The sequence below is a fragment of the Dendrobates tinctorius genome, unplaced genomic scaffold (assembly GCF_039654945.1).
Source record: "Dendrobates tinctorius isolate UK_male_01 unplaced genomic scaffold, ASM3965494v1 ptg000029l, whole genome shotgun sequence".
NCBI lineage: Eukaryota > Metazoa > Chordata > Amphibia > Anura > Dendrobatidae > Dendrobates > Dendrobates tinctorius.
This window is the reverse complement of record NW_027361697.1, coordinates 4,554,139-4,568,799: the sequence shown is the minus strand read 5'-3', so window position 1 is coordinate 4,568,799 and position 14,661 is coordinate 4,554,139. Positions and strand designations below refer to the sequence as shown.

General features: G+C 41.1%; 1 protein-coding gene across 1 annotated transcript in view; it reads left to right on the top strand.

Moving 5' to 3' along the window:
- LAMC2 (laminin subunit gamma 2) overlaps nucleotides 1-14,661 on the top strand; it is a 43,157-nt gene that overhangs the window by 21,648 nt on the left and 6,848 nt on the right. Inside the window, exons 11-20 of the mRNA XM_073571330.1 lie at nucleotides 718-963; nucleotides 1,828-1,964; nucleotides 2,062-2,209; nucleotides 2,698-2,903; nucleotides 3,232-3,311; nucleotides 3,913-4,038; nucleotides 5,868-6,012; nucleotides 9,026-9,175; nucleotides 10,297-10,411; nucleotides 11,566-11,765. Coding sequence (XP_073427431.1) covers nucleotides 718-963; nucleotides 1,828-1,964; nucleotides 2,062-2,209; nucleotides 2,698-2,903; nucleotides 3,232-3,311; nucleotides 3,913-4,038; nucleotides 5,868-6,012; nucleotides 9,026-9,175; nucleotides 10,297-10,411; nucleotides 11,566-11,765 — 1,553 coding nt within the window. The remainder of the gene's footprint in view (nucleotides 1-717; nucleotides 964-1,827; nucleotides 1,965-2,061; nucleotides 2,210-2,697; nucleotides 2,904-3,231; nucleotides 3,312-3,912; nucleotides 4,039-5,867; nucleotides 6,013-9,025; nucleotides 9,176-10,296; nucleotides 10,412-11,565; nucleotides 11,766-14,661) is intronic.

Here is a 14,661-nt window from a genome sequence, read left to right as displayed (position 1 = left end):
TATATTCTTTCCATTAAAAGGAGTTATCCAAACTTATGATATTGATGACCTATTTATTTATTTTTTTTAGAATAGGTCATAAATATCAGATTGGTGGAGGTCTCAAGGCGAACACCCCCACCAATCAGCTGGATGTGGAAAGTTGTACGGAGCCGGAGAAGCACAGCTCCTTTCTCTATATAATGTCCACTGCTGAGATCTGCAGATCGGCTCTTAGAGAAGTGAATCATTTATCCTATTGAAGGATAGCTAATCAATATCATAAGTCCAAACATCCCATTAATAAGCTTTAGCCATCATAATAATTATCAATTATTGAAAGCCACAGTTTTTCTCCTACATCTAGTTAGATTCAAACTGCAGTAAAAGTTGCAGGAGAAATACAAAAGTTGCAGGAGAAATACAAAAGTTGCAGGAGAAATACAAAAGTTGCAGGTGAAATACAAAAGTTGCAGGAGAAATACAAAAGTTGCAGGAGAAATAAAGTTGCAGGGGAAATAAAAAGTTGCAGGAGAAATACAAAAGTTGCAGGAGAAATACAAAAGTTGCAGGAGAAATACAAAAGTTGCAGGAGAAATACAAAAGTTGCAGGAGAAATAAAGTTGCAGGGGAAATAAAAAGTTGCAGGTGAAATAAAAAGATGCAGGCAGACAGAGATTGTGCAGTCAACTGTAACCATCTAATCAGGGGTCTTTTAACAACCCCCCCCCAATCCAGGTCCTCGCTGTGACCTTTGTGCAGATGGATATTTTGGAGATCCTGAAGGACAACGTGGACCACAACGTCCCTGCAGACCTTGTGCATGTAACAACAATATTGATCCTAACGTACAGGGAAACTGTGACACAGTGACCGGCGAGTGTTTGAGATGTACCCATAATACGGCCGGATTCTACTGTGACCGCTGCAGAGAAGGATACTTTGGGAACGCTTTGGATCCAAACCCTGAACGCAAATGCATAGGTAGCGTATTACTGTGTGGATGATGCGTGAGAATTGGGCTGCGTTGCGCGGTGTATCAGTGGCTTTGCTTTATGCCGCGCAGCATCGGGGTCCTAGGTATGAATCTGATTAGGACCACTTCTGTATGGTGTTTGTTTTCTCCCGAGACATTTGTAGGTTTTCTATCAGATTCTCCAATCCAAACCTCAAAACACATACTTATAGTTTATAGTTGATTTCCTATCAAATCCCCCCAGAAAAGGGTGACCCAGATAAAGAAAAATGACGAGCCCTGACTGCACCTTATTTTACCCAAATTTGTCTGTAACCAGTGTGGAAAGTTCTCAGCGGTATAGATAACAGCGATCATTTAAGTAGACATTGTCCAAAACAATCTAGCAACCCCACGGAAAGAAAATAACATCTGTAAATTACACGTTACTAGGGGAGCCATGTTGTAAATTTTGTGCAGCAGCTTCATAGTTAATCTTCTGTACCATTTTTCACACATATTATATATTTTATTACATATTACCATACAGTGTAACAGAGTTATATTGTAACAGAAGTTAGAATTTTCTTTCATTGAAATGTCCACTTCGTCAATTTTTTCGATGATTGAAACTTTTAAAACCTCTTTGTAGCATTCACAGTGTTGTTTTTCTGATACAGAGCGCCAAATCCTCTGCATAGACAGATTTAAGTCATAATATTCTGGATGACTGCAGCCATCACTAGAGGGAGCTTGGGAGCCAACTGCATACTTGTTGTTAAAGTGTACAGCAAGCACCTACACTCCCCCTAGTGGTGGTTTTAGAAACAACACAAATGCTAACATTTGAATGGTTTTTGCTGTAAATGTTAAGTTTCTATCTTCTGCCGCAGCTTGTTCCTGTCACCCATTTGGTTCCCAGCAGCCAAGCTGTCAGAAGGATAGCTCCTGTGTGTGCAAACCTGATTTTTATGGAGACAACTGTGATCAGCCACAATGTCCTAGCTGTTATTCCCAGGTTAGCGACAAGGTACGTAAACCAGCTGCTAGAAGTATATAGTTGTTATATTGTGTAAATCCTGTATTTATATAAGAATATGAACTTTCAATTTCCTTGTCTCTTTTAGATGACATTGTACAAGAGACAACTGCAGGGTCTGGCGGGTGGGGGCAATGGCCAGAATCAGGGGACAGATACACGTTACTTAGAGGAGCAAATGAGAAGAGCGGAGGAGGTATCTAAGGCCATGTTAAGAGATGCAGAATCTGCTCATGGTGAGATCTCCACCGAAGACCATCTTTAAAGTGGTTGTTTACCTTTAGGGACAATATATTTTTTTTACTTAAATGCATGAATTTTTGGGCTTAAAATAATTTTTGATATCTCAGTAGAAATTTTGCAGTGCTTGGCTTTTACGGGCTTTTTTTTTGCATATTCAACTTTGATGTGGTCTGTGGACATTAATCAGGTGAGGAGAGCTCAGAAAAAGTCAGAGTTGAAAACTCTCCTGCCATTCAATCTGAATGAGCTCACCAACAGTTTCTCAGTTAACTCAGCAACAGACAGTGCAACACGCAGAAAATATAGAAGGAACACGGTGCAAAAATGTTTAATAAAAACTAATTGTAAAGCTAATTTTAGCCCTAAATGCATGCATCTAAGTAAAAATAAAAAAAATTGTCCCCAAAGGTGAACAACCCCCATTAATATTCTATCTGCCTGTAAGGGAAATATATCAATTTGTTTGATAATCATTCTACAGGTGCTGAGCAATCCCTTCAAAGACAGATGTCCGGGCTGCAGGGATTACAGGCAGAAACCCAGAATGACCTGGAGCGACTGCAGACGAAGCTACAACGTGCAGAGTCTGACTCCAGTCAGCACCGGAGTCGGTTACAGGACTTAAAGGGGAAGATCACAATAGCAATGCAGCAACTCAATAGTGGCCAAAGTGAATTAAACCAACTGGTAAGCTAATATGCTGTGCACTTACTCCATATATCTCCATTATATCCATGTGTTCAGCATACTGCCTGTATGTGCGCATGCGCTGGTCTTGTTGAGTTCCTGCAGCCAAGAAAGCATCACATGGATAAATTACTGACACCGAGACCACCAGTGGTAACACAGCCCATATATTATGCATAGTAAGAGGTCTTAATAACAGATTTATCAGACACAACTTAGTTTATGGCCTTTGCTGGAAATATTTCTATAAGGTCTCAGACCCACCCCTTTAACAATATTTCACAATTTATTTTTTTTCTTTTAATATTTTCTTTTTCTTTTATTACAGACATTTTCTTCTGTAGATTCATCCTGGAATTCAAACTCTTTCTCACAACTTGGCCAAGAGGCCCAGACTATAGCAAACAGGTAATGTCCTGCTGATTGTCCTAGACTATTGCCACATAGTAAAAATGCAGAAAAATGCAGTGCTACCGCAGTGTGAGTGGTTTTGATATTCGGATCACACACACCCATTCAAGTCTATGGGTGGGTGTGAAACATCCCGACTGCAATCGGATGTCATCCGAGTGCACTGCGACATCCACGGACTCAAACAATGGAGAAGATGGAGAAATTAAGTCCTCAATCTTCTCCACACCTGTGCTCCGATTCTCGCGTGCGAGAGAGCAGCAATAAATCACGACTGCTTCGTTGTTGCCTTAAAAAATTGCAAATATGCAATCAATGTAAGACAATTATTCTAGCCAATATGTCCGTGCAAGCAGCAAACTATACATAATCAGCAAGGAAATTAGAGCTGATGAGATACAAGTGCTGGGGTTGAAGAAAATTGTAGGGTCTTGCGTGATAGTCAACGTGATTAGTTGTTCTAGTTCTTAATTTCCAAATATTATGTAATCTGGGTTATATCCATCTCCCTGGATAATAATAATCCAGATACTGGAAAGAAAAAAAAAACAATCTTATTTTTCACTGTACCTTCATTATTCATCTTGCTGTCATACAGGCTTTCTCAAGATGCTCAGACCATAGTGCAGGATGCAGCTGATGCCCTGGCAGATACTCAGAGAGCAATGCAGATCCTGCGCTCCGGAGATGTGGACCTCGGGGCCGCAGAGAGACTAAGAGCAAGGTACAGGAAAGCGGTAACCGTTGCAGATTTCGGCTTTCAGAAGAATCATTTGGTTCTTAGAGGTTGTGGGAGAATAAATTGTTTTATTTGGGACATAGAAGAACCATTATCTGCATCATGGCAGATTACAGGAGAGAATGGAGAGGTCAATGCAATGCAGTCTCCAAAGCCTAGGGCATGGATGATGGAAGAAAGTTATATTGCCAGTCTGATGATTCCTTACAGCTTCCACTTGCTTCCTGCAAAATGATGACTGATATATCAATTAAGGCTGCAGACAGTGTGTGCACAAAATGTTTATAATATACTACCAAACCATGAAAGTGTGAACATCACCATAGTATGTAATGTGATGGGACATGCCCTAATTGTTATCTCATGGATAACTCTATGAGAGAAAACTCTATGAACCTCATATAAGCCACATACAGGTACTGTATGGTCCCAAAGCTGTATATGGGCTTTGTATTAAATGTCTAATCTACCCAAGTCCCCCCCCAAAAAAAAACAAAGACCGAAACATAATGATGAAATACCCTGCAGTAAATAAACAGCGTAGTGCATGAAAATAATATACGGTATTTAGTTAATCGTTTTTTGATTAAAAAACAATGCGAAAGCCATCCCACCACTCCACGGTGACCGTAATTGGGACAGTCCTAACCCTAATATTAAAAACCTTACTGTTTGTCAAGTGACGTGCATGTGGATAAGGGCTGAGAGGGACTGAGCCCAACTAGTGGATGCACAGCCGAGGGAGACCACATCCATATAATGCCCAGCTCAAGGACCCAAATCCATAATACCGCCATCTGCGTGCGTCCCAATAGTGACGACCACCTCTCATTATGTAAAGGAATTACTGCTTTTCACTGCGCTCCTTAACTACTAAGATCCAGGAATAATACTAGCTCAAATGCCAATAAATCATATAATGCCCTGATTTATAATCACATAGATGTAGGTAAAGGAAGGTTACTGAGGACCAGCCATTCGCCCTAAATATGTACATTTTTTAAATGCAGCTGTTCTTCCAAATATGGCTTTTTTTTTTTCTTTTGTTGCTGTCCCCCTCCATTCCTAACATATGGCTTCCTCTTCGCTGTATGTAACGCTAGTCTTTTTATCCAACTGGGCGTGGTCCATAATAGTACATCCACAGGGAAGAGTTCATGGCCACACCCACTTGGCAAAAATGACTAGATTTATATACCAAAAATAGGAGGCATATTTCAGAAATAGTAAGGTATAGGGGGAAAAAAACAACGTATTCAGGCGAACAGAGGCAGTTGCCATAAATATGTATTTTTTTTATTAGTGTAAGTGACAGGGCTTCTGTAAAAGTATTTCTAATTCTTTCTATTTGGTTGTCACCCAGGGTTTACGATAATGTGACCAATAACACAGCCCTCAATGGGTTGTCAGTGTTCCTAACTTTTTGAATGCCAAATCTGACTAACAAAACAAGAAAATGGTACCGGTGTCATCAGAGTTTAGGGTCGGTGTTTAGGGTCAGAGTTTTGGATCAATGTGTCATCCATTTTTCTCCATTATGGCTTAAGAAAAATCAGTTTAAAGCTTCTCCTATACTTTGCAATGTTAGACAGGCACAGCACATAGACGTTACGTAGATGACACACGGATGCCGTGTATGTGCTGTTCGTGTTTTACATGGACCCATAGACTTGTATTGGTCCTTGTCATCCATGTAATGAGCAGACAGCTTGAGTCCATCAGAACCTTGTTCTAGCTGATATATGGGGGTACTCCGACATGTATATGCCTTGTTTTCCCTGGATATGTCTATATTGTTATGCTTGTGCTCATAGGTTGGATGATGTCCGCACCCAAAATGGAGAAATAGAGAGCGAGGCCATAAAAGCTGCAGCAGCGGCAGAGCAGTCCTACCATGAAAGCGTGCAAACAGCTCGCGCGCTGGCGCAGGCGTCTCTTACAGATCCTCTAGGATTCCAGGTAATAGTGTCAGCGAGACCACCGCATATAATTACATCGATCGTCTCAAATTCCACTGGTATCTAGCGTTTGGGTATTTTACATATTCAGTGTCAAGTCCTGAAAATATGAAGGACTCAAAACAAGTCGAGTTATTTGAGCACATGAGTAGTTGATGCTGAAATATAATTTCATCCATTTACAGATTAAATAGACAAGAAGAAACGTGTGCCAATGTCTCCATGCCGACTGTAGAACACCTCCTGTCTAAAAGGAAATCATAGCAACCAATCAGAAAACTGCTTTCATTTATAAAACAGCTCTGGTAAATTGAAAGCTGCATTGTGATTGGTTGCTAAGGTGCAAGAAAGATAATATTTCATTTTTCTGCCTCATTATTCTCGGTGCATAATAACGGATGAGGTGGAAGACAATAAAATGACACCATGGCCTATTAATAGTGAGGAACCATTGTATTATATATGTATATGCCCCAACAGGTCTGGTAATTGGGATCAAGACAGATCTGCAGTGTTTCACAGATTGATTTGGGCTTTCTTTCTGGAGAATATCTTCCTGTTTTATTGAGTTCTCCTACAAAGAAAGCAAAAATGGTGATAAATGTGTGATCATTGAGGCTACATCTGTTGAGACTCCCAATAAACAAGAATGGGTGTCCTGTGTCCCCCCATGTGGATGGAGTGGCCGTGCTCATGTGTGACCACCAGTAAATGCACTTTGATGGGACCACGTGAGGGTTCGAGCCCAGGTGTGAGCGGCCTCCTGGCCTTTACACAGTGAATGGAGCAATGGCCACACACTGGCACTACCGTGACACTAACGTGGGGGGACACGGGACCACCGTTCTCGCGATTGGTGTGTGCCCCAGCGGTGGGACTTCACGGATGATACGTTTACCACCTATACTATGTTCTGTATCATAGTGCGTGTATACAGTTAGGTCCATATATATTTGGACAGAGACAACATTTTTCTAATTTTGGTTCTAGACATTACCACAATGAATTTTAAACAAAACAATTCAGATGCAGTTGAAGTTCAGACTTTCAGCTTTCATTTGCGGGTATCCACATTAAAATTGGATGAAGGGTTTAGGAGTTTCAGCTCCTTAACATGTGCCATCCTGTTTTTAAAGGGACCAAAAGTAATTGGACAGATTAAATAATTGTAAATAAAATGTTCATTTCTAGTACTTGGTTGAAAACCCTTTGTTGGCAATGACTGCCTGAAGTCTTGAACATCACCAGACGCTGTGTTTCCTTCTTTTTGATGCTCTGCCAGGCCTTCACTGCGGTGGTTTTCAGTTGCTGTTTGTTTGTGGGCCTTTCTGTCTGGAGTTTAGTCTTTAACAAGTGAAATACATGCTCAGTTGGGTTGAGATCAGGTGACTGACTTGGCCATTCAAGAATATTCCACTTCTTTGCTTTAATAAAGTCCTGGGTTGCTTTGGCTTTATGTTTTGGGTCATTGTCCATCTGTAGTATGAAACAACGACCAATCAGTTTGGCTGCATTTGGCTGGATCTGAGCACACAGTATGGCTCTGAACACCTCAGAATTCATTCGGCTGCTTCTGTCCTGTGTCACATCATCAATAAACACTAGTGACCCAGTGCCACTGGCAGCCATGCATGCCCAAGCCATCACACTGCCTCCGCCGTGTTTTACAGGTGATGTGGTATGCTTTGGATCATGAGCTGTACCACGCCTTCGCCATACTTTTCTCTTTCCATCATTCTGGTAGAGGTTGATCTTGGTTTCATCTGTCCAAAGAATGTTCTTACAGAACTGTGCTGGCTTTTTTAGATGTTTTTTAGCAAAGTCCAGTCTAGCCTTTTTATTCTTGATGCTTATGAGTGGCTTGCACCGTGCAGTGAACCCTCTGTATTTACTTTCATGCAGTCTTCTCTTTATGGTAGATTTGGATATTGATACGCCTACCTCCTGGAGAGTGTTGTTCACTTGGTTGGCTGTTGTGAAGGGGTTTCTCTTCACCATGGAGACTATTCTGTGATCATCCACCATTGTTGTCTTTCGTGGGCGCCCAGCTCTTTTTGCATTGATGACTTCACCAGTGCTTTCTTTCTTTCTCAGGATGTAGCAAACTGTAGATTTTGCCACTCCTAATGTTGTAGCAATTTCTCGGATGGGTTTTTTCTGTTTTGGCAGCTTAAGGATGGCTTGTTTCACCTGCATGGAGAGCTCCTTTGACCGCTTGTTTCCTTCACAGCAAAACCTTCCAAATGCAAGCACCACACCTCAAATCAACACCAGGCCTTTTATCTGCTTAATTGAGAATGACATAACGAAGGGATTGCCCACACCTGTCCATGAAATAGCCTTGGAGTCAATTGTCCAATTATTTTTTGGTCCCTTTAAAAACAGGGTGGCACATGTTAAGGAGCTGAAACTCCTAAGCCGTTCATCCAATTTTAATGTGGATACCCTCAAATGAAAGCTGAAAGTCTGAACTTCAACTGCATCTGAATTGTGTGGTTGAAAATTCATTGTGGTAATGTCTAGAACCAAAATTAGAAAAATGTTGTCTCTGTCCAAATATATATGGACCTAACTGTATATGTAAGGAATTATATTGCGAGCCCCATCCAGGACCGGGGCTGATATCAGAGGTTACAATCTAAACACAGATCTACAAAATAGCCTTATAACTAACAGGAAAAAAACACATCCTGAATAGAATACATAAATGTACACGCCTCAGAATTGAAATTGCAACGCCAAGAAGGAAAATGGAATTATTGAAATAAGATCGAAAGATATGTCCATTATTCCATGACTTCTCCATAATAAAATTGCTACGCCAAGAGGGAAAAGTATATACTAATATATATATATATATATATATATATCTACAGATATGTCTCAGTGACAAATCATGGGTGAAATACCCGACATTCTAGGTTGTCAGATCTGGAGAAGGTTCTCAGTACCTGGTAATAATTATTAGGAACCATCTGCTTGGACTCACGGTGATACATCTTCTTAATTATCAGGGGGAGATGGAACGTCTGAGAGGAGAATCCTCGTCCTTGAGAACTTCGGTGGAAGCTGAGATATCTCAGATCAAGAATTTACAAAGCAAATTTACTGTCTGGGAACAGGATGTAGAGCAGCAGCTTCAGGAGGGACGAAGCAGCCGGCTGGTAAGGAGATAAATCACCACTGACCACCAATCCCCTTTAATACCCCAGCAAAGAATTTGAATTTATATGGATATACTGGTAATTATTTTGTAGACCTCCCTATATTGCTATGAATGCAACTTTCAATGCAGTTTATGAGCCAAAGATGGGAATGAATACAGTAGAGACAAGTATCAGTCTTTGGGTCATATTTTTCCTTCTTCTTGGATTCGCACTTGTGTATAGATAAAACTGGAATTTCAATAAGCGCAACAGGGTATTATCCTGAAAGAGTAAAATGAGATTTGCTCACCTGTTAGCTTGTATGGAAACGACTGCTGCAGATCCACCAAAAAGATAGGGTGCAAACTTGGAGGTGAAAGTGAATGTAAACCCGTGCTGCCGAGGATCCAAATATATGATAAGAGACCAGATACGGTTTTGATGCGGTTTTATTTGTCAACGCGTTTCGAGGTGATCCTACTAAACTAAGGCATGGTTCACATGAGCGTTTGGTGCAGATTTTACAGACCGATGCGTTTCTACATCCAACTCTGCGCACATTTTCCGCACTTATTCAGGAGTGATTTTTGCATATATTTTGTGACATTTTTAAGCAAAACAATCAACTTTTTTGCCCTAAAAAGGCACCAATATGATAAAAGACCAAAAAAAGAGCATTTTTGAATTTGCGCAAAATTCATGAACCACATGTACCATTTTGGAGAATAATGTCAACAAATACCACAAGATATAACAAAAAAGTGACTTGGGAAAAAAATGCAATTGATGAATCAATCGGCCCCTATGGTTCTATAAGTATAGTTAAAAATATCGAATGATGAATATTTCACTTTTTTAAGCTGGTTTCTCACATCCAACATTCATGATCCAATTACAGACTGCAATGTCCGGTGTGGCTGAAAGTCTCCTGACCTGATCTTTCTCATCCTCATTTCATGTATTAGAGGCTGTTGAGTTTGGGACAAGAGACACAGCCAGACTAGACCTTGATGAATGTCAATGAGAGAAATCGGCCTCTGCATGCGATCATCTTTCTCCACCTCTCCTCAGACGGACTGGATCTTTATTATTTTTTATTTTTACACAGTTGAGAACTTATTTTTCTGTATTTCTTGCAGGTGGCAGATCAGTTGCTATCGCGCGCAAATGCTGCAAAGAATAAAGCGGAAAAGGCGATGCAAACAGGGAATAGCACGTACCATGAGATTGAAGGGATTCTGAGCAGCCTGAGTGGTGAGTATGTGTACATTAATAGTCAGGATATGAGCACGCAGTGTCTTTAAGATGCCGGCGGAACTGTTGAGGTTTTCCTAGGTGAAGAAGACTCTTGAAGTTTGTGATCTTGCCGTTGTTTTTGCTGCTTTTTTTTCTGTAATTTAAGCTATAACTAACAAGCCCAAATGAATATGCTACTTCTCTATATCTGAACCCTGTAAACACCGCACGTGGCTCAGTGGTTAGCACTGTTGCTTTGTAGTACTGAGGTCTTGGGTTCAAATCCCACCAATGACAACATCTGTTGCATGAGTAAATTGACAACTAATTATTACCATTCTCATGGGAAATGTCCCTATACAATCTGACTCCATACAGTACCGTCACATTTTGTAAGGACAACGGTAATCATACCATCCATTTATCAATGTAAACAAAAATATTCAGGAGAAATAACTGAGGAATGTTACAGCATAATAATAATAGTAACTCCTGAATTGCTTTTCAATGGGTCTATAACATTTTATGGATCATGTCATTTTCATGTTAAGGGCTGCATTAATTTTTCTGTTTTCACCTCCCTGTATTCTGAGAGCTATATATTTCTTTACCCAAAGTGGGGTTTTTTTGTTTCTAGAAAACCTCTGTTGCCAGGGAAAATAATAAGTCTGATTTACTCACCCTCCCCTGGTCCAGTGTTGAGCTTTTTCTGATGCTCCCGGTGTTTGCATGCAATCAGTGAGCTCAGCGGATCTGCGCGAGCGAACAGCATGAGCTGCTGAACTCACTGATTGGCTGCAGCACGATCGATGTGACGTCACCGCTGCAGACAATAACAGACATTGTGAGCAACGGCGGAGACTCCTTGCTGGACTCGAAGAGTGTGAATATAGCATAATTATGTTTTGTTTTTTTTTGTATAAACTCCAGGTTTTCTGAAAATGGAAATTCTCTATGACTGCGTTGCATTTTGAGGCCTTTTGGATTACCGTAGTTGTTACAGGCATAATTCTGGGGGTACACATAGAGGTTTGGGTGGATAAAATGGATGACCCTTTATTAACTCAGTATCGAGTCAAAGAATATTGATTTTTCTTTTAATCCAGACATTCCATTAAATGGGGTTACGCAGGGTTTGTAATTTTGCCATAAACCTAACTTTCTTTTTTTAGGGTGTGGAGACTCTGTAGGCGACCGTCGCGCGGAGGCTGAAGACGCACTGAGACGTCTCCCACAGATCATGCGCCAGACTCAGGCTGCTGTCGATACTACACAAGAAGCAGGAGCCGCCCTGAAGGGGGCAGAGAAGGATGCGGGCACTACGGTCGGAAACGCCAGAGAGGCGCTGAGTATAACATCGGCAATACAACAGGTACAGCCGGAACCTTGGTGGAGAATGCGACAATACTAAAAATGGCGCTGTCTTGTTTTCTAAGATTTCTTACAAAGGTTGTCTAAAAAATCCAAGAGTAATTTTATAGTCAATGCAATGACCCAGAGGAGACTGTACGAGGCGGATCTTGAGGATTGTATACTGCACTTCTACAATGTCCAGATAGCAGTACAGTAGCCGCGATAATCCCAATTTTCGTTTTTCTGCAAAAGGTGAAACATCGGAATACACAATGAGTAAGATTCATCTGTAGAGTTGATGGATGCATGAGTCTGCAAGTTGCCGACAAATAACGCATCATGTATTTGGTTCAGCTTGTTAGCTGTATTAGGTTTTACAGTCATGGCCAAAAGTATTGACACCCCTGCAATTCTGTCAGATAATACTCAGTTTCTTCCTGAAAATGATTGCAAACACAAATTCTTTGGTATATTATCTTCATTTAATTTGTCTTAAATGAAAAAACACAAAAAGAATTGTCCTAAAGCCAAATTGGATATAATTCCACACCAAACATAACAAAGAGGGTGGACAAAAGTATTGGCACTGTTCGAAAAATCATGTGATGCTTCTCTAACTTGTGTAATTAACAGCACCTATAACTTACCTGTGGCACCTAACAGGTGTTGGCAATAACTAAATCACACTTGCAGCCAGTTGACATGGATTAAAGTTGACTCAACCTCTGTCCTGTGTTCTTGTGTGTACCACATTGAGCATGGAGAAAAGAAAGAAGACCAAAGAACTGTCTGAGGACTTGAGAAACCAAATTGTGAGGAAGCATGAGCAATATCAAGGCTACAAGTCCATCTCCAAAGACCTGAATGTTCCTGTGTCTACCGTGCGCAGTGTCATCAAGAAGTTTAAAGCCCATGGCACTGTGGCTAACCTCTCTAGATGTGGCCGGAAAAGAAAAATTGACAAGAGATTTCAATGCAAGATTGTGCGGATGTTGGATAAAGAACCTCCACTAACATCCAAACAAGTTCAAGCTGCCCTGCAGTCCGAGGGTACAACGGTGTCAACCCGTACTATCCGTCGGCATCTGAATGAAAAGGGACTTTATGGTAGGAGACCCAGGAAGACTCCACTTCTTACCCCGAGACATAAAAAAGCCAGGCTGGAGTTTGCCAAAACTTACCTGAAAAAGCCTAAAACATTTTGGAAGAATGTTCTCTGGTCAGATGAGACAAAAGTAGAGCTTTTAGGGCAAAAGCATCAACATAGAGTTTACAGGAGAAAAAAGAGGCATTCAAAGAAAAGTACATGGTCCCTACAGTCAAACATGGCAGAGGTTCCCTGATGTTTTGGGGTTGCTTTGCTGCCTCTGGCACTGGACTGCTTGACCGTGTGCTTGGCATTATGAAGTCAGAAGACTACCAACAAATTTTGCAGCATAATATAGGGCCCAGTGTGAGAAAGCTGGGCCTACCTCAGAGGTCATGGGTCTTCCAGCAGGACAATAACCCAAAACACACTTCAAAAAGCACTAGAAAATGGTTTGAGAGAAAGCACTGGAGACTTCTAAGGTGGCCAGCAATGAGTCCAGACCTGAATCCCATAGAACACCTGTGGAGAGATCTAAAAATGGCAGTTTGGAGAAGGCACCCTTCAAATATCAGGTACCTGGAGTGGTTTGCCAAAGAAGAATGGTCTAAAATTCCAGCAGAGCATTGTAAGAAACTCATTGATGGTTACCGGAAGCAGTTGGTCGCAGTTATTTTGGCTAAAGGTTGTGCAACCAAGTATTAGGCTGAGGGTGCCAATACTTTTGTCCGGCCCATTTTTGGAGTTTTGTGTGAAATGATCAATGTTTTGCTTTTTGCTTCATTCTCTTTTGTGTTTTTTCATTTAAGACAAATTAAATGAAGATAATAATACCAAAGAATTTGTGTTTGCAATCACTTTCAGGAAGAAACTGAGTATTATCTGACAGAATTGCAGGGGTGTCAATACTTTTGGCCATGACTGTATGTACACTACTAAATTGTGGCTCCGTACCACCGCCAATAATGCAATTGCCATAATTTAGCCTTAGAGCGGTTTTTCAAAATCTTGAAAAAAAAAAATTTCTCTAATGTTTTTACATTCTAGGAAACCCATTCCATAACATTTATTCTTTACAATGATGATGCTGTAGTTATGCAGTTCTGTAGATATTGATTATCACCATCATGCGCCGATTGTTTACTTCCCAGGGTTGGATTAATGGGGAATGTCAAGCTTCATATCTCCCCAAATTACTTATGTGTTCATATTTAAAGGTCTAGGGCTAGGTCCTCAGCCTGTATCCTTTGCACTAGTGATGAGTGAACGTGCTCGGATAAGGTGTTATCTGAGTATGCTGGGATGCTAACCGAGTGTCTTCGGCGTGCTCGAAAAGTATGTTTGAATCCTCGCGACTGCGTGTCTCATGGCTGTCCGACAGCCGCAACACATGCATCATTTGCTTGCTTGTTAGGCAATCCATGCATGTTTTGCTGCTGTTGAACAGCCACGAGACATGCAGTCACGGGGACTCGAACATACTTTTCGAGCACGCCGGAGACACTTGGTTGCCACCCGAGCATGCTCGGATAACACCCTAATCTGAGCATGTTCGTCCATCACTACTGTAGACCAGATGTGGCATACGTATGACAGTTTTCTGGTTGACAAGCACTGATGAGTAGAGACTGGTCCACACAATGCAGCACTACAATGAATACTGCTTTTCATCAAGGAAAAACTTGAAAATGTCCTGGCTACCACCACTTCCTAGGACCATTATCGATGGTACCATCCCAGTGTTGAGGATAGCAGGCTTGTGGATGTGTGTCTGGATTGCATGAAGACAACACTTTTCTTAGTAGAGATACGCACAGTGTTGCCCATG